Source organism: Hyla sarda, chromosome 5 (genome assembly GCF_029499605.1).
Source record: "Hyla sarda isolate aHylSar1 chromosome 5, aHylSar1.hap1, whole genome shotgun sequence".
Classification (NCBI taxonomy): Eukaryota; Metazoa; Chordata; class Amphibia; order Anura; family Hylidae; genus Hyla; species Hyla sarda.
In genome coordinates, this window is record NC_079193.1 from 94,757,431 (window position 1) to 94,775,113 (window position 17,683).

Genomic DNA, 17,683 nt, shown 5'->3' on the forward strand with positions numbered 1-17,683 from the left:
AAGTGCCACTTCTAACCCCTTAAGGACGCAGCCAATTTCATTTTTTCATATTTCTTTTTTCCTCCTCGCCTTCTAAAAATCATAACTCTTTTATATTTCCATTCACAGACCTATAGCAAGGGTTGTTTTTTTGCGTGAATAATTGTACTTTGTAATGGCATCACTCATTTTACCATAAAATCTATGGCACAATCAAAAACATATTATTTCTGTGGGAAAATTAAAAAGAAAACCGTGATTTACCAAATTTTGGAAGTTTTAGTTTTCACACTGTACACTTTAAGGTAAAAATTACATGTTTTCTTTATTTTGTGGGTCAATACAATTAAAATAATACCATGGTTATATGCTTTTCTATTATTGTACTGCTTTAAAAAAATCAAAAACTTTTTTTTAGCAAATTTTTTTTTCTACTGTAGTTTTTATTGCTAACACTTATGCTTATATTTAACTTTTTTATTGCTTTTTATAAAAAATGTTTGGAATAAAATGTGACAAAAACAGCAATTTTTGGCCTTTTTTTTTCTTTTTACGCTTACGCCGTTCACCATACAGGATAATTAACATTATATTTTGATAGTTCGGACATTTACGCATGCGGCAATACCAAATATGTTTATTAATAAAAAATGTTTATGCTTTTTTGGGATAAAATAGGAAAAATGGTTCATTTAAATTTTTATTGGGGCAGGGGCTTTTTCACGTATTTATAAACTATTTAAAAAAAATTTGTATAGTCCCATAGGGGACTATTTATCTTAATCCTTACATTGCATATACTGAAAAGTGCTATGCATAGGCATGGCACTGATCAGTATTATTGGCGATCTTCTTCTCTGGTCTGCTCGATATCAGACCAAAGGAGAAGACCCCGGGATGATGGCTGGAACAAGTAAGGGGACCTACAGCTGTCATGTTGGATGATCAGATCCACACGGTAGTGCCACAGGCGATCCGATCATCCATTATAACACCCGCATTGCCACAGATGCCGTGATTTGTATCAATCACAGCATCTGAAGGTTTAATGACAGACATCAGCACGATCGCTAATATCCGCAATTACCGGCAGGTCCATGGCTGCTGATAGCAACCGGGACCTGCTGTGCATGATGCGAGCAGCGTGCCCGTCACATCAAGGACATAAATGTACGTCCTGGTGTGTTAAGTACCAACACATCATGATATACATTTATGTCCATTGTCCTTAAGGGGTTAATGCACATTTCTGCCTTAAATGTACGCTAATTTAAAAGCGATCTAAAACTAAGACCAGAAAGTTTGAAAAATGAGCCACTGTTATAAACAGATTTTCCTATAGACTTTAATAGAAAACATTATTTTAAATTAAATTGACTTTTTTACAATATATGAACAAAGCCTTAAATGGGCACTGTCAGATACAAAGTCTTTTGATATGTTGTAAAGCATGCAAAACCAGTAGGTTTTGCAATTGCTTTCATTAGAACATTTTTAGTATTTCATACTGAAAAAGCCAGTCAAACAACTGCCCCCTCTGCCTGCTTGGACACATACTAGTCCTGCTGTGTCCATGCATCATCACCTATGTCATGGACACACTTCCTTGATTGACAGATGTGAGTGCTGGGCTCACAGCTGGAGGAAAAATCCTCCCACTGTCAGCTTGTGTCCCACTACTGTCAGTGAGGACAAGCTGGGAGTTGTAGTTTTGTTAATGCTAGGGGAGATGTGAGAAGACATCATACTGAGGGAGGGGGTGGAGACCTGCACAGTGAGGCCACGCCCCCTCCCTTTGATAGGAATTCAGACTAGTGAGCTAAATTAAAAGTGTAATAAAAAAATAAAATAAAGGTAATGGACACATACAAATTAGATGTAAATGACCAGGATTAGATACTGAGTGATATATTAAAAAAAGGTTTTTTTGTTGGATCTGATGGGTATGCTTTAAAGCTAAGCTGATTTTTAGGGAAAAAAGATTTGAACAGCAGGAAGGGGAGGGAAAAAGTTTGATAACAGGATAAAGATTCATTTTGATAGTAACATAGTTCATAAGGTTGAAAAAAGACCAGAGTCCATCAAGTTCAACCTATAACCCTAATGAGTCCCTACTGAGTTGATCCAGAGGAAGGAAAAGAAAAACTCATACTCGAGGTAAAAATTCCTTCCCTACTCCAAATATGATAGAATAAAATAGATCCCTGGATCAACCTTCTGTCCTTACAGATCTAGAATCCATAACCTGTAATGTTTTTATTCTCAAAAAATGCAACCAGACCCCTTTTAAATTCTTTTACCGAGTTAACTATGAGCACCTCCTCAGGCAGAGAGTTCCATAGTCTCATTGCTCTTACAGTAAAGAAACCCCATCTGTGCTGGTGTAGAAACCTTCTTTCCTCTAAGCGTAGAGGATGCTCCCTTGTTATAGATACAGTCCTGGGTATAATTAGATTATGGGAGAGATCTCTGTACTGCCCCCTGATATATTTATACATAGTTATTAGGTCTCTCCTAAGCCTTCTTTTTTCTAAACTAAATAACCCTAATTCTGATAATCTTTCTGGGTACTGTAGTCCTCCCATTCCCCGAATTACTCTGGTTGCCCGTCTTTGAACCTTCTCCAGCTCCACTACATCTTTCTTGTACATTGGTGCCCAGCACTGTACACAGTATTCTATGTGTGATCTGACTAGTGATTTGTACAGCGGTTGAATTATTTCCTTGTCATAGGCATCTATGCCCCTATTGATGTACCCCATGATTTTATTTGCCTTAGCAGCAGCTGCCCATCACTGGTCACTACAGCAAAATTTTCTATATACTAAGACTCCAAAGTCATTTTCCACATCAGTCGTCCCAAATGTGCTCCTATTGAATACATAATCCCCGCCCATATTTTTCTTCCCCATGTGCATTACCTTACATTTATCAGTGTTGAACCTCATCTGCCATTTCCCAGCCCAAACCTCAAACCTATCCATTTGTAACAGTGCACTGTCCTCTATAGTGTTTATCGCTTTACAGAGTTTAGTATCATCTGCACATATTGCTACTTTACTATTTAACCCCTCTACAAGGTCATTGGAACCCTCCCTTATTTTATTCCTTCACTATAGGGCATACCCTCTATAGGCGTGCCCTCATTACGCGGTTATGGCACAACTCAGACCACTATTCTAGGGTAAGATCTTTGTATAGGTATGTAGGCAACATTTCCTGTCACTAGTACATGTATGGAGCCCTGAGCACAAATATATTAAATAGGACAGGGCCCAAGACTGACCCCTGTGGTACCCCACTAGTAACAGTCACCCAATCAGAATAAGTACCATTAAAAACAACCCTCTGTTTCCTATCATTGAGCCAGTTACTTACCCACTTGCACACATTTCCCCCAGTCCAAGCATTCTCATTTTATGCACCAATTTTTTTGGAGGCACCGTATCATATGCTTTGGAAAAATCCATATATACGACATCCAACGATTCCCCCTGGTCCAGTCTGGAGCTCACCTCCTCATAAAAGCTGATCAGGTTAGTTTGACAGGACCGATCCCTCATAAAGCCATGCTGATATGGAGTCATACATTTATTTTTATCAAGATACTACAAAATAGCATCCCTTAGAAAACCCTCAAACTATTTACATACAACAGAGTTAAACTAACAGGCCTATAATTCCCGGGGTCACCTTTTGACCCCTTTTTAAATATTGGCACCGCATTACTGGGGAACAGTCTCTGTTACTATAGAGTACCTGAATATTAAAAATAGGGGTCTGTCTATTACATTACTTAATTCCTTTAGAACTCGGGGGTGAATGCCATGTGGACCTTGTCTATTTAGATATTTTGTAGGCAGCACTTTATTTCTTCTTGGGTTAGACAGGTGACCTGTACTGGGGAGTTTACCTTATCTTGCTGTATTTCACCTGGCATTTCCTCGGTGAATACAGTGGAGAAGAATTTGTTTTATATTTTTGCTATTTCCTGAAACCCGTTAATTTCTTCTTTATCATTTTTTTAAAGGGCCACTTACACTTTCATTTTTAACCTTTTTGCTATTTATATAGTTAACTTCTTCCTGCAAAATCAGGTACATGTACGTGATGATTAGGGATGACTTTCCGCATCACCATGTACACGGGCGCTGTGACAATTTATTGAGCTTGGCTGTATTGCACAATCGAGCCTCCCTGACACAGGTCAGGGACCAATCGCCGGCCGGGGACCACCCATTTGGCACTCAGGATCAGAGCTGCACTCCAATACTGGGTTAACCCTATAGATGCTGCGGTCACTGAGACCGCAACATCTATTAGGGTAGCAGAAGGAGGGAGCTCCCTCTGTCACCGATCGGCGCCCTGCAAAGTGAAAGCAGGGCGCCAATGGTTGCCATAGCAACCAGAGGCCTTACACTGGCCTTTGTTGTCACGGCAATATGAGCGATCAGTCCCTAACTAAGGTAGGGACTGATCTATCCTATGCCTTACTGACAGACAAAGGTATCATTCAATGGAGTACAGATGTGTACTCCATTGAATTATGTGTATAATAGTAAAAATAAAAGTGTGAAAAAAGTGGGGGGAAAATGTGAAATAAATGTAAAATGAAAAATATGTGAAAAAAAGAATAAAAGAAATGATTAGAGATGAGTGAATCAAAGCTGACAAACCCGAATTTGTTACGAATTTCATGAAATATTCGATTTGCAACGAATGCGAATATCGCCGCGATTCTATAGCGCAAATCACTTCATTAAACTCCATTTACTTTGGTCCAGGGCATCTAAAATAGCGGATCCACATGTCAGTACATGGGGCAAGGAATGCTGGGAAGGTGGGAAGGCAAGGCAGGAAGGGAAGTAGGCGGGATGACCCTGAAACACATGCAGGATGCAGCCTATCAGCAGCCAGTCACCCCTGTGATGTCACAGCCCTATATATTCGGCAGCCATTTTGTGGCTCGTCATATCATTCATTACACTGCATACAGATAGGACGAACATCGCTGTGTGTGTGTTACACAGAAAAGCTCATTCCAGCAGCATTTCACATCCTAGTCACATCAGCGTTCTGGTGGACAGAGAGCAGTGTTTTTTTCACTGAAAATGATTTTTACTGCAGCCATAAAACTCTTAGTTACTTTCTCCAGTATTGTATTATAGAGAGGGGCGGATAGCTGTGTGTTGCCTCATACATTTCAACAAGCTGCCTCAACATAAACCTTAGCAGAGGAGGCAGGAATAATTTTTCAGAGCAATTCTGTATCTTTGTTCCACAACAAATCATCTGCTGGTTATATTAGTCTGTGGACGGTATAGTACCCAGAAGTCAATTCTTTGACAGAGTGAAATTTTGTGTTTAGTACACAGCTTTTTTTTGTGCTGCAGCACTGTTCTGCTGGTTTTGTGCAAAAATACTTTTTTAAGCATACTGTACCGCATTTTTCTGCCCTCATAAGTGCATACCACATACGTACATCTAAGCAGTGTACTATTTTGTACCTGTTAATCTGTCAAGGGCCTACATACTGTGAAAGTCCAGGCAAAAGTAATCACCAGCCGGTGTATTTCTAAAATACATATTTTTTAAGCGTACTGTACCGCATTTTTCTGCCCTCATAAGTGCATACCACATACTTATATCTATGTAGTGTACTTTTCTGTTAATCTGTCAAGGGCCTACATACTGTGAAAGGACAGCCAAAAGTAATCACTTGCTGGTGTTTAACTCAAATAATTTTTGAAGCGTACACTAACGCATTTTTCTGCTCTCAAAAGTGCATACCACATACCTACATCTAAGTAGTGTACTATTTTGTACCTGTTAATCTGTCAAGGGCCTACATACTGTGAAATGACAGGCAAAAGTAATCACCAGCTGGTGTTTTACTAAAATACTTTTTTAAGCGTACTGTACTGCATTTTTCTGCCCTCATAAGTGCATACCACATACCTACATCTGCGTAGTGTACTATTTTGTACATGTAAATCTGTCAAGGGCCTACATACTGTGAAAGTACAGCCAAAAGTAATCACCAGCTGTTTTACTCCAATACGTTTATTAAGCGTACTGTAGCGCATTTTTCTGCCCTCTTAATTGCATACCACATACCTACCTCCAAGTAGTGTACTATTTTAAACCTTTTAATCTGTCAAGGGCCTAGATACTGTGAAATTCCAGGTAAAAGTACTCACCGACTTGTTTTTTTACTCAGATACTTTTTTAAGTGTACTGTAGTGCATTTTTCTGCCCTCATAAGTGCATACCACATACCTACAACTAAGTAGTGTACTAATTTAAATCTGTTAATCTGTCAAGGGCCTAGATACTGTGAAAGTCCAGGCAAAACTACTCACCAGCTTGTGTTTTTACTCAGATACTTTTTTAAGTGTACTGTAGCACATTTTTCTGCCCTCATAAGTGCATGCCACATATGTACATCTAAGTAGTGTACGATTTTAAACCTGTTAATCTGTCAAGGGCCTAGATACTGGGAAAGTCCAGGCAAAACTACTCACCGGCTTGTGTTTTTTCTCAGATACTTTTTTAAGTGTACTGTAGTGCATTTTATTGCCCTCAGAAGTGCATACCACACACGTACATCTAAGTAATGTAATATTTTGTATCTGTTAATCAGTCAAGGGCCTACATACTGTGAAAGGACAGCCAAAAGTAATCACCGGCTGGTGTTTTACTTCAATATGTTTATTAAGTGTACTGTAGCACATTTTTCTGCCCTCATAAGTGCATACCACATACCTACATCTAAGTAGTGTACTATTTTGTACCTGTTAATCTGTAAAGGCCTAGATACTGTGAAAGTCCAGGTAAAAGTACACACCTGCTGCTGTTCTAGACAATTACTGTTTTAAGCGTGGTGAAGCATACTGTACTCCCCTCATATACGCACATATCACGCAGAGAAGTGCCAGGATGCGCACAGAGGAGTGTCAGAGGCCTAAATTCCTCAGGCAGAGGTTGCAGCAGATTAGGGGTGAATGGAAGCAGGAGTAGCTGCGAGAGGCCTGAGCTCCTGGTCATCAGTTTGCTGTCGTGTCTTGACCAGCAACCCATCTGCCGTCATCAATTAGTTAACACGGTCATCCACTTCATTACAAGTGACATCTCATATCCCCAGTCAACAGTCAGTGGGTTCCTCAGACACGACCCTCAGTTGGCATGGCCAAGGAGCAGTCCCTGTTCTCCCATTGCCTCTGTCATATGCTTTTCCCTCCCCTACAGAAGTATCTTATGCTGTGGGTTCAGCTCCACTATTCACTGAGGACAATCTAAATGAGTACAGTAAGCAGCTACTGCCCAGCCACAAGTGGAGGAGACATATGCTGCTTCCTCCGCTAGGTAGGCAAGTAGTGATAAGAAAAGTGACATTGGAGGCAGTGTTGCCAGGGTTCAGGGTCCTGAAGCAGACACAATTGAGGAACCTGAGGAGGACATCCAGGCTGTGCCATTCAGACACTATGGGCCTCATTTACTAAGCTGAAACCGACCAGTTTTTGTTTGGTTATTTTGTCTGAGACATGTCTGAGACATGTCTGCGCCAGTGTGCGACAGTGTGCGACAGTGTGCGCCTGAAAACCAGACAAACCAGAAAAGGGGCGTGGTCTGTCACAAAGGGGGTGTGGCCGGTCAAAAAGGGGCATGGTTTCACAACCCGACTGATTTACTATGAAATTCACAGAAAATACAGTGGGTAAATGGCTGGAAATATCGACCTAGAAAAAGCTGGTCAGAAAATGTTTCCGACTTTTCCCAATAGTGAATAGAAAGGAATCCTGCATGTCTGAAACAACTTTTGCCACTAGCAAAAACCTGAAACTCTTAGTAAATGAGGCCCTATATGGTCTCCCCATGCTGCCAGAAACTCCAGGCAGTCATTCAGCCGCTATGTGGTCTCCTCATACTGATGCCACCTCCAGGCTGTCTTATTCGGCCACTATATGGTCTCTTCTCATGCTTCAGCCAACTCCAGGCTGTGCCATTCAGCCACTATATGACTCCTTATTAGATTTGGTCCTTTGTACCCACATGCCAGGGCCCGGGACACTAAAACTTGGGAGTTAAATTTTCAATTTCAAAATTCTCAATTTCAAATTAAAAATCTAAAATATTTCTTTAAAGAACCTTTTGGTGTTAGTTTTAATGTCTTTGACAATGAGTCATTCTGTCTCTATTTTTATTGCCTTTCATCTGTCTTTTTTTTTACATATTTTACATTTTTCTCTATAGCTTTTTACTTGCTTCTTCACTGCTGTCCTGTTTTAGTAATTTAAATGTTTTTTTTTGTCATTTATTGCCGCCTTTTTATTTTTGTTCATTTTATTTTATTCATTTTATTTTTTACATGTTTATTCATCCATATTGGTTTTCTTTTATTTCTGACCATTTTATTCCCAATATATATATATATATATCTTACATTGAGAATTTAAGATATTTTTGAAAAGTCTCCCATTTAGTGTCAGTATTCTTGCTTTTGAGGATATTATCCCAATTTATATTGTTAAGAGCTTCTCTGAGTTGATCAAACTTTGCCTTCCTATAGTTTATTGTTTTTGTGGCCCCCCGTGAGGTTCCCTTATTGAAGAACAAGTTGTATAGAACAAAATGTTTTATATTATGATCACTATTTCCTAGGTGTCCTTCTACTTGCACATTAGCTACTCTGTCAGATCTGTTGGTTAATATTAAGTCTAGTAGGGTGCCCCCTCTGGTCAGGCCCTGCACCATTTGGGACAGATAATTGTCTTTAGCTATAGTCAGAAACCTGTTTCCTTTATCAGATTCACAGGTCTCAGTCTCCCAGTTTATATCAGGATAGTTAAAGTCCCCCATTATTATCACCTCATTCTGATTTGCTGTCTTGTTTATTTGCCGCAGTAATTGATCTTCTGGCTCTTCCTTTATGTTTGGTGGCTTATATCAAACCCCTATCAGAATTTTTTTTATCTCCATGTACTTCTACTTATGACTCCACATTATAGTTTCCCTCCCATATATCTTCCCACAGTGTAGCCTTCAGACTTGATTTCACATAAAGACAAACTCCACCCCTTTTCCGTTTTGTCCGTCCCTTCCTGAATACACTATAACCCTGTATGTTTACTGCCCAGTCACAGCTATCGTCCAAACAAGTCTCTGTTATACCCACTATGTCATAATTTTCCTCCAGTTCGTCAGTTTTATTAGACAGACTTCTGGCATTAGTTAACATGCAATTTAAAGGTGTATGTTTTTTCTTTCTATGAAGCCTATCCCTATTAACAATTCTAACCCCTCCCTCCGCTCCACCCCTAGGTATATTACTTAATCCCCCTCTCTATCTACACTATCTTCCCCCTCTATGTTGTAGGTTCCCTCCCCCCCAGTCCCTAGTTGATACACTCCTCCACCCTTCTAGCCATCTTCTCCCCAAGCACAGCTGCACCCTCCCCATTGAGGTATATCCGGTATCTGACAGCAAAGCCGGCCCAGTTCTCCATGAACCTAAGCCCCTCCTTCTTACACCAGCTTCTGAGCCACTTGTCTACCTCCCTAATCTCCTGCTGCCTCTTTAGTGTGGCGATACAGGTAATATTTCAGAAAGGATTACCTCGGAAGTCCCTGAAATCATTTTTAAGGACACCCCACCTACCTAATCCGCGATGTCCCGAACTCGAGCGCCAGGATGACAACACACTATTCGGCGATCCCAGTTATCTAATACAAAATTTTTTTTTTTAAAGTATAATCTATTGTACTATTGATGTATGCCAAGTGTGTTGAAATGACAGGACCGGTTTAAGGTCTATTCACACCTGCAGTATCTTGCACATATTTGATGCGCAGGATTCAAAGGTGCAGATTTTATTCTGCAGATTTCAGTGTAAAATAATTGACTGAGCACAGCATTATATATGCAGCAGCAAATCCTGCACATCTTATATGTGCAGGATACTTTACGTATGAATACACCCTTAGGGTAAGGTCAGATGTGCCATATTTTGCTGTGTATTTGCTAAAGCTGATTTTGCTACCCATTAACTTCAATGGGTAGGAAAATCCGCAGCAGCAAATACACAGCAAAATAGGGCACATTTGACCGTACCCTTAATCTATATATAAAATATGTTAAACTATGTTAATGTTTTCTTTCTTTCTTTTTTCTAATTCAATTGCTACAACTCAGAAGAATCCAGTTGCTTGACTACAGGTAACCAGCCATTGTCCTTCTCCCCTTTGATTTAGTAGTCTGTGAGAAAAAATAAGGTTGTTATCTGGCACACTATCTAAGTCATCTTCTGTTCTCTCAAGGACATGTCTAAGTCACGATCAAAAGCAAATTACAAAACCAAGTAGGGCCCTACATCAACTCTTACCACATTGCAATAATGATGGTCAGAAAAGAGCAATATCAGGAACAATATTAGTTTTTACTTAACATGTTTTTTATTTTTTAACTACAATAGATCAGATAGATAGCTAGATCCATCTCAAAAATCATATTGGATTCTGTTTGTTATGTTTTAAAGAAAACATTAAACACTTGTCAGATATTTTTATATACTTTATATTATCACTTTTTTTTACATACTCTATAGTATCACTTTTACTTACTTTATAATTTTTAACATGTTTTTTTTTCATTGTCTCTATATATTCATCTCTGTTTCAGAGAAGATTACAGTCCCCATTCATATACATTTTAAAAGGGCATTTACTGGTAATTCTGTATGACAGCTCATTGACCCAAATTTATCAAGTAGCATAATTTCATGACACAAGGGAAAATAGCACTTGCTGTATTATTACGTATCTCTGACTTACTTGAGATAAAATTACACTATTAGATAAATGGGTCAGCGGCACATAACTTATTTTCCAGTAACTTGTAATTCACTGTGCATTGTGTATCACATGTATTTAAGTGTCTGCACCATCACTGTAATTATGTGTAAGAGACACAATTAATAATGGCGATTATACTCATTACTTTCCAAATTCTAGATCTCAGCAATCATTATTTATTGCCTGATGGGATACATTTAAAGTATATCTGTCATTTTCAAAAACATTTTATATAATGTAGATAATGACATCATATGTATATTTGTAATATACATTGGTTTAAAAGCGTATATATTTTTCAGTGAAAAAATGCTGTCCCTGCAGCTGTTGCCTTTGTGTAGAGACCAAATACAGGGAGTGTAGGTGGCTCTTTGACACCCCCATAGCTCACAGATCAGGATGATTGACAAGCCAAGGGCCTGCACAGAAGCTTGTTTATCCCACTCATACTTGTACCTGTATTTTGTTTACCCAAAAATATACAATTTTTTTATATTTTGAGTATACATATAATGTTATTCTCAACATTATATAAAATGTTTTTGCAAACGGAAAGTACACTTTAAGACCTGAATATCTCCCCATTAACAATCATCCTATGTAATACAAAATATTGATAATATTATGATTAAAAAAAGGTATCCTTTATTAAAAAAAAGAAATACAGGGTGGGCCATTTATATAGATACACCTTAATAAAATGGGAATGGTTGGTGATATTAGCTTCCTGTTTGTGGCACATTAGTATATGTGAGGGGGGGAAACTTTTCAAGATGGGTGGTGACCAAAGCGGCCATTTTGAAGTCGGCCATTTTGAATCCAACTTTAATTTTTTTCAATAGGAAGAGTGTCATGTGACACATCAAACTTATAGGGAATTTCACAAGAAAAACAATGATGTGCCTCGTTTTAACCTTACTTTATTCTTTCATGAGTTATTTACAAGTTTCTGACCACTTCTAAAATGTGTTCAATGTGCTGCCCATTGTGTTGGATTGTCAATGCAACCCTCGTCTCCCACTCTTCACACACTGATAGCAACACCTCAGGAGAAATGCTAGCACAGGCTTCCAGTATCCGTAGTTTCAGGTGCTGCACATCTCGTATCTTCACAGCATAGACATTTGCCTTCAGATGACCCCAAAGATAAAAGTCTAAGGCGGTCAGATCGGGAGACCATGGGGGCCATTCAACTAGCCCACGATGACCAATCCACTTTCCAGGAAACTGTTCATCTAGGAATGTTCGGACCTGACACCCATAATGTGGTGGTGCAAGATCTTGCTGGAAAAACTCAGGGAACGTGCCAGCTTCAGTGCATAAAGAGGGAAACACATCATCATGTAGCAATTTCGCATATCCAGTGGCCTTGAGGTTTCCATTGATGAAGAATGGCCCCACTATCTTTGTACCCCATATACCATACCATAAATGTTTGTGTTCCAACAGTCTTCGAGGGATCTATCCAATGTGGGTTAGTGTCAGACCAATAGCAGTGGTTTTGTTTGTTAACTTCACCATTCACATAAAAGTTTGCCTCATCACTGAACAAAATCTTCTGCGTAAATTGAGGGTCCTGTTCCAATTTTTGTTTTGCCCATTCTGCAGCACCTGAAACTATGGATACTGGAAGCCTGTGCTAGCATTTCTCCTGCGGTGTTGCTATCAGTGTGTGAAAAGTGGGAGAAGAGGGTTGCATTGACAATCCAAAACAATGGGCAGCACATTGAACACATTTTATAAGTGGTCAGAAACTTGTAAATAACTCATGAAAGAATAAAGTTAAGTTAAAACCAAGCACAACATTGTTTTTCTTGGGAAATTCTTAATGCGTTTGATGTGTCACATGACCCTCTTCCTATTGAAAAAACAAAAGTTGGATTCAAAATGGCCAACTTCAAAATGGCCGCCATGGTCACCACCCATCTTGAAAAGTTTCCTCCCTCACATATACTAATGTGCCACAAACAGGAAGTTAATATCACCAACCATTCCCATTTTATTAAGGTGTATCCATATAAATGGCCCACCCTGTACATTACTTCCAATTATCAAGGAGGATTCTAATCTAAAATTCCAACTGCTGAGACACCCATCAATTGCCAGAACAGGGGTTCCAAGTATCCCATCTTGCTCACCGGGGTTCCTCGGTATCCCATCTTGCAATACCATACAAGTTGTATGGTATTGCACTCATGTACATGTGCTGCCACTCCCTATGTGTAGGTAGGGATGTGGAATTTCTTTGAATTTATCTATTTGTCAGCAAACATTTTGTGTCAATTATTGTGAAGGGTTTCACAAGCCTTATCTCTTCCGAAACATGATAAACAAAGCAGAACAGAGAAACCACCCAACATATAGAGAAAAGGCTTTTTTAGGTCAGTATAAATTGCTATAACATAGAAAGATTTTTTTTTATTTTTTTTTTAGTTCTCGTAATGGTGACAGGAAAGGATAGCAGTGTTCTTCCAGTGTTTATAGATCTCACTGTTGAAAAAAACATTTTACACTATTTTCTGTTGTGCTAAAAAGTGGCTTCTCAACAACACATATATTCCGGCAATATAAAGCAATGCCAGATCCCTTCCAATATTATATTCATTAACTCAACTTCTGGCAAGTAACTCCTCTACTGCTGTGTGATCCTTCCCGCTGTGCCTTTCTTATTGCTGATGTGTTGGTGTAATTGGATAGCTGCTGCTAGTATGTTTGTTTCTGTACATGAGCAGAAAATAATTGATTTATTTCATCTTCATTTTCCTTTTCGTCCTGCAAATTCTACATTTAAACATAACATTAAATTGCTATAGTTTCAATGTCCATCAGCTGTATGCTTATTGGAACTGTAGTCAATAGGTTTTGGGAATTGCAGTTATACTGTGCAGTCCCTCAATAATTATTATTATTAAGGCAGACATAAGTCATGAGAATGTAAACCATTAAAACGGAAAATGTCACGTTTCACAAGGAAAGGATACAGATAAGAACCATTATTTTTAATTGGTTCTACTCTTTTTATTGTAGATTTCTTACAGTAGCTCAAGCTTTCTCCAAGGTTAACAGAGGCATAGTTATAAACAGCTATGATTAGGGGAATTATATTGAAAGATGTATCAATGTAGCCGCGACTGCCATAAGAGTAAAGGTTATGGACAGTAAAATAATTATACATCATTTTATTATTTTGAGGTCAAACCATCTCTGTAAACATGTTGACCAAGATTTATTAAGGCTGCACTGTGCTTAGACCAGGAAAAAAGTCAAATATTTTTGTTCAAACAACATGTCTGTGCAAATAAAATAGTCACTTTTGGCCAGGTTAGTGTTATGCCTTCAAAGTGGGTGAACAGGAGAGCGTGACATGGCATGAAGAGGGTGTGGTCTTCCATACATCTGAAAGCACCTCGGAGCTGGCATACATATTAATGGCAGTCTCAGATCCATCAGATTTATTCAGGAGGCATGTACCCAAATCCGGAGTGAGAGCAATGGCACTTTACTTAAGACCGGCATATGGACACACCAGTCTTAGTAATTTCACTCTGTTTTATTTAACTATTTGCCTTAGTTATTCTTTGCCTATTTGCTTGAAGTTTAATTGAATTTTGGGTTTAAAAAATATATGTATTTATTTATATTAATTCTGTAGTACCAATAATTATCTAAAACATTTGTCAACCTTATGGGAAAGTGATATTTTCCTTACCTTCTTGTCCTATCCTTCATCTGTAGTTCATTCCCCTCGCTCCATGCCTGCAGGTTTTGTTCAGAAACTCCTCAACTTCCAAAATTTCTGTCTATTGTAAAATAGCCTGTACTATCTTGGTCTGGAGCTGGCCTGCTGTGTGTTTCTCTTAAAGTTTGATGACATATATGGCAGACTCTATTGTACAATCTTGATATCAGATCGGATGTAAAAAAAAACTGGACTGATAACAAGATTTTTAAACTACAAAACCATCTGTTGTTACAGGGGAATTATAGTTGTTTTACATAATGCTTCTTAGGCTGTCATAAAAAGAAACTCACCTCACCTTCTCCATTTTCCCTCTGTTCTGATTAAGCCCAACCCCCTGGGCAGCATTAATTGATGTTAGTGTCAGCACAAGAAATTGCCCACTCAGCCAATCATTGGCTGGACAGCGGGACAGTGCTGCAGCCATGGATTTGCCGAGCAGGCTGTAGCTTGTGCCAACACCAGAAGGTGCACGACCAGGACTGAGCAACAGAATGACAGTAAAGGGGGGGGGGGGTAATGAGGAAGGTAAGTACAGGGTTTCTTTATTTTTTTTCCTTCAAACAGCCTGAGCAGAAATATTTATCTAAACTATTCCCCAGAATACTTCTTAAAGTGAGTATTCAAAAATGCTAGCCAGTACCATTACCTTTATGATTATAGAAGTATAGTGCTACATGACTGAAAATGCTGAGCCTTTCAACCAAGTAATCCCCCTCAATAAGAAAAAAAAGACAAGAAGTTTTGTGATATGTCCACACTATTAGTTTAACTAACTTTTTCTATTATTACACATGAAAAAGGTTAATGTACACTTAATTTTAATGGACTTATTGCCCACAGTATCTTACATTTGCTGTTCTTCTCCTGCAGACTTCTCAGATTTCAACCCAGCAATGCTCTTTATCACTGCTGAAGAAACCAAACAACAGATCACCCGTCTTAACCATGAGGTAAAATGTCCCTTTACTCTCATAAATTGTACATACATAAGATCTACAGAAATGAAGACTGCATTGTTGAATGAGTTGTTGTGCATGGTGTCTTAACTATGTAATCCGTATTATTTTGGATTACAACTCCACTGCCCTTTTCAGCACTCATGATGACTATTTCCAAGTGTTTTAAGTGATGATGGCAGTTTGTATGGACAGGTGAGATTTTGTTTGAATTTGTAATCCATGTTAATCTCTGCAAAGATAGATACCAGGTTTAAAAAATGTATGATGAATGGGGTAGAATGTTAATTTGGGCTTCAGGTCAGTAGTCACCGGAGGGAGGTCTGGCATCTGCATGTTAGTTGTTTTAGATTCTTGATCAATCAGATGTAAAGAAACAATTTGCAATCAGGAACTTCTAGACAAGTAGCCAAGCAAGATAGAGTCCTATGCAGCTTATTAAAAAAGGGCACGCTGGCGGTGCTAGCAAGAATCCAAGACAATCCAATAGAACAGTTCAAATGGAAAAAGTTGCGCTCACCAAGGCACAGTCCAGTCGTCTTTATTCAGTGAAGAAAAGTAAGAAACATAAAATATGGATTTTATGTCTCTTACTTTTTTACCTTGAATAAAGATGACATTGGACTGTGCCTGCGTGAGTGCAACTTTTTCCTTTTGGATTGTTCTATTAGATTCTTGTTCAACTACTTGTTAGTGAGATCTTTCTTGAAATGTCTCTTTAGGGTAGGGTCCACACAGCGTATGTGCTACATATTTCTTGCTGTGCGAAAGCCTCTGCACAGTGGAAAATCTGTTGCGCAGCGGGAAATGCGCTGCATATTCTCCTATGTGTGCAGTAAGGTTTGAAGGCTCCGAACCTGACTACACACACAAGGAATGTTGCTGGGTGGCCCTGTGTGTCTGCTCATAGGAGCATACAGTATGCAGCATATATCCCGCTGTGCAGCGGATTTTGTGCAGTGTGAAATACGCTGCGTATGCACTCCGTGGGAGCCTACCCTTTAAATGAGCTTTCTCACAAAACTGCTAAGATCAACAAAAAGGTCAAATTAGAATGATAGACCTTTGCCTTGCATGCTCCGTGAGGATGTCAGAGGATAAATTAAATATTTTCATCAGCCATCTTGCTAGAGCTGCTGTAAGGGTACGTTCAGACGTACAGGATCCAGGACAGATTTGATGTGCAGGATTTGTAACTGCAGATTAGAAGCTGTGCTCAGTCATTTAGTTCACATTGAAATCTGCTGCAGAAAATCCTGTACATCAAATCCTGCGCATCAAATCTGCATACGTGTGAACGTACGCTAAAAGAGTATTTAAAGATAGGCTTTACAACAGCCTCAAGAGCCATAGGAACCTGAAAGCTGACTAAAGCTAAACAAAAATGGATGGATGTCTTTTTAGCCTTACAAACTACATAATGTTATTATGAGCTCTATGAAAGAGTGTTCTAGGCATGCTCTATGACCTCAGCATGATTGACAACCTGGCACGGCGCGTGTCATTGCTCTGCTCCTTATGCTTAGTGCGGTGACACAGGCTGTCAATCATGCTGAGGGGGTGTGATTACAGCTAAGAAGATCGGGACTAGGTAAGTATAGCTCCCCTATAGTTCCCCACCCAGGAGACTACTTATGGGGCCGGTGAGGGAGACTTTTTAACCTTATACCCTCACAATCCCTGCAGGCAGGAATACATCCCCCCCCAAGGATGGTGCAGATTAAGATTTTTCTATATATATTGCTTTGTCTCGCATTATCTTTGGTAAAATCTGATGGCAGGTTCCCTTTAAAGCAAAAAAAGGAAAGAAAAAAAAAAAACAATAATTGAAATCATTTTCCTGGCACTTTTATCTGACTCTATGTTGACTCTAGATTGGCTAACTAGCAGCCCAGTTGTGCTTCTCATGTCTCCTGCATGCCTCTCCATAGCCAGGGGCATGTCTATAAGCAAGCACATAGCCTGCCCTCTCATCTCCTGCAGACACTTCCTGGGTCTTTGTCTCGCTGCAGAGACACAGATGACGTGCAGAGGACTCAAATGATCAGGCTGTCGGGTGGATTGAAAACTGACCTGTATGGGGTCAGTGCCTTTTTAATGAGTGAACAAAAAGCAAATACAAACTGTACACATTTTGTATTATGCACCTATCTAC

The 17,683-nt window shown here is 39.2% G+C and overlaps 1 protein-coding gene across 5 annotated transcripts in view; it reads left to right on the forward strand.

The window, feature by feature from the left end:
- KCNH8 (potassium voltage-gated channel subfamily H member 8) overlaps positions 1 to 17,683 on the forward strand; it is a 402,862-nt gene that overhangs the window by 371,809 nt on the left and 13,370 nt on the right. For all 5 annotated transcript variants that reach the window (XM_056519948.1, XM_056519950.1, XM_056519949.1 and 2 more), the window contains 2 exons: positions 10,172 to 10,195; positions 15,443 to 15,522. In XM_056519948.1, coding sequence (XP_056375923.1) covers positions 10,172 to 10,195; positions 15,443 to 15,522 — 104 coding nt within the window. The remainder of the gene's footprint in view (positions 1 to 10,171; positions 10,196 to 15,442; positions 15,523 to 17,683) is intronic.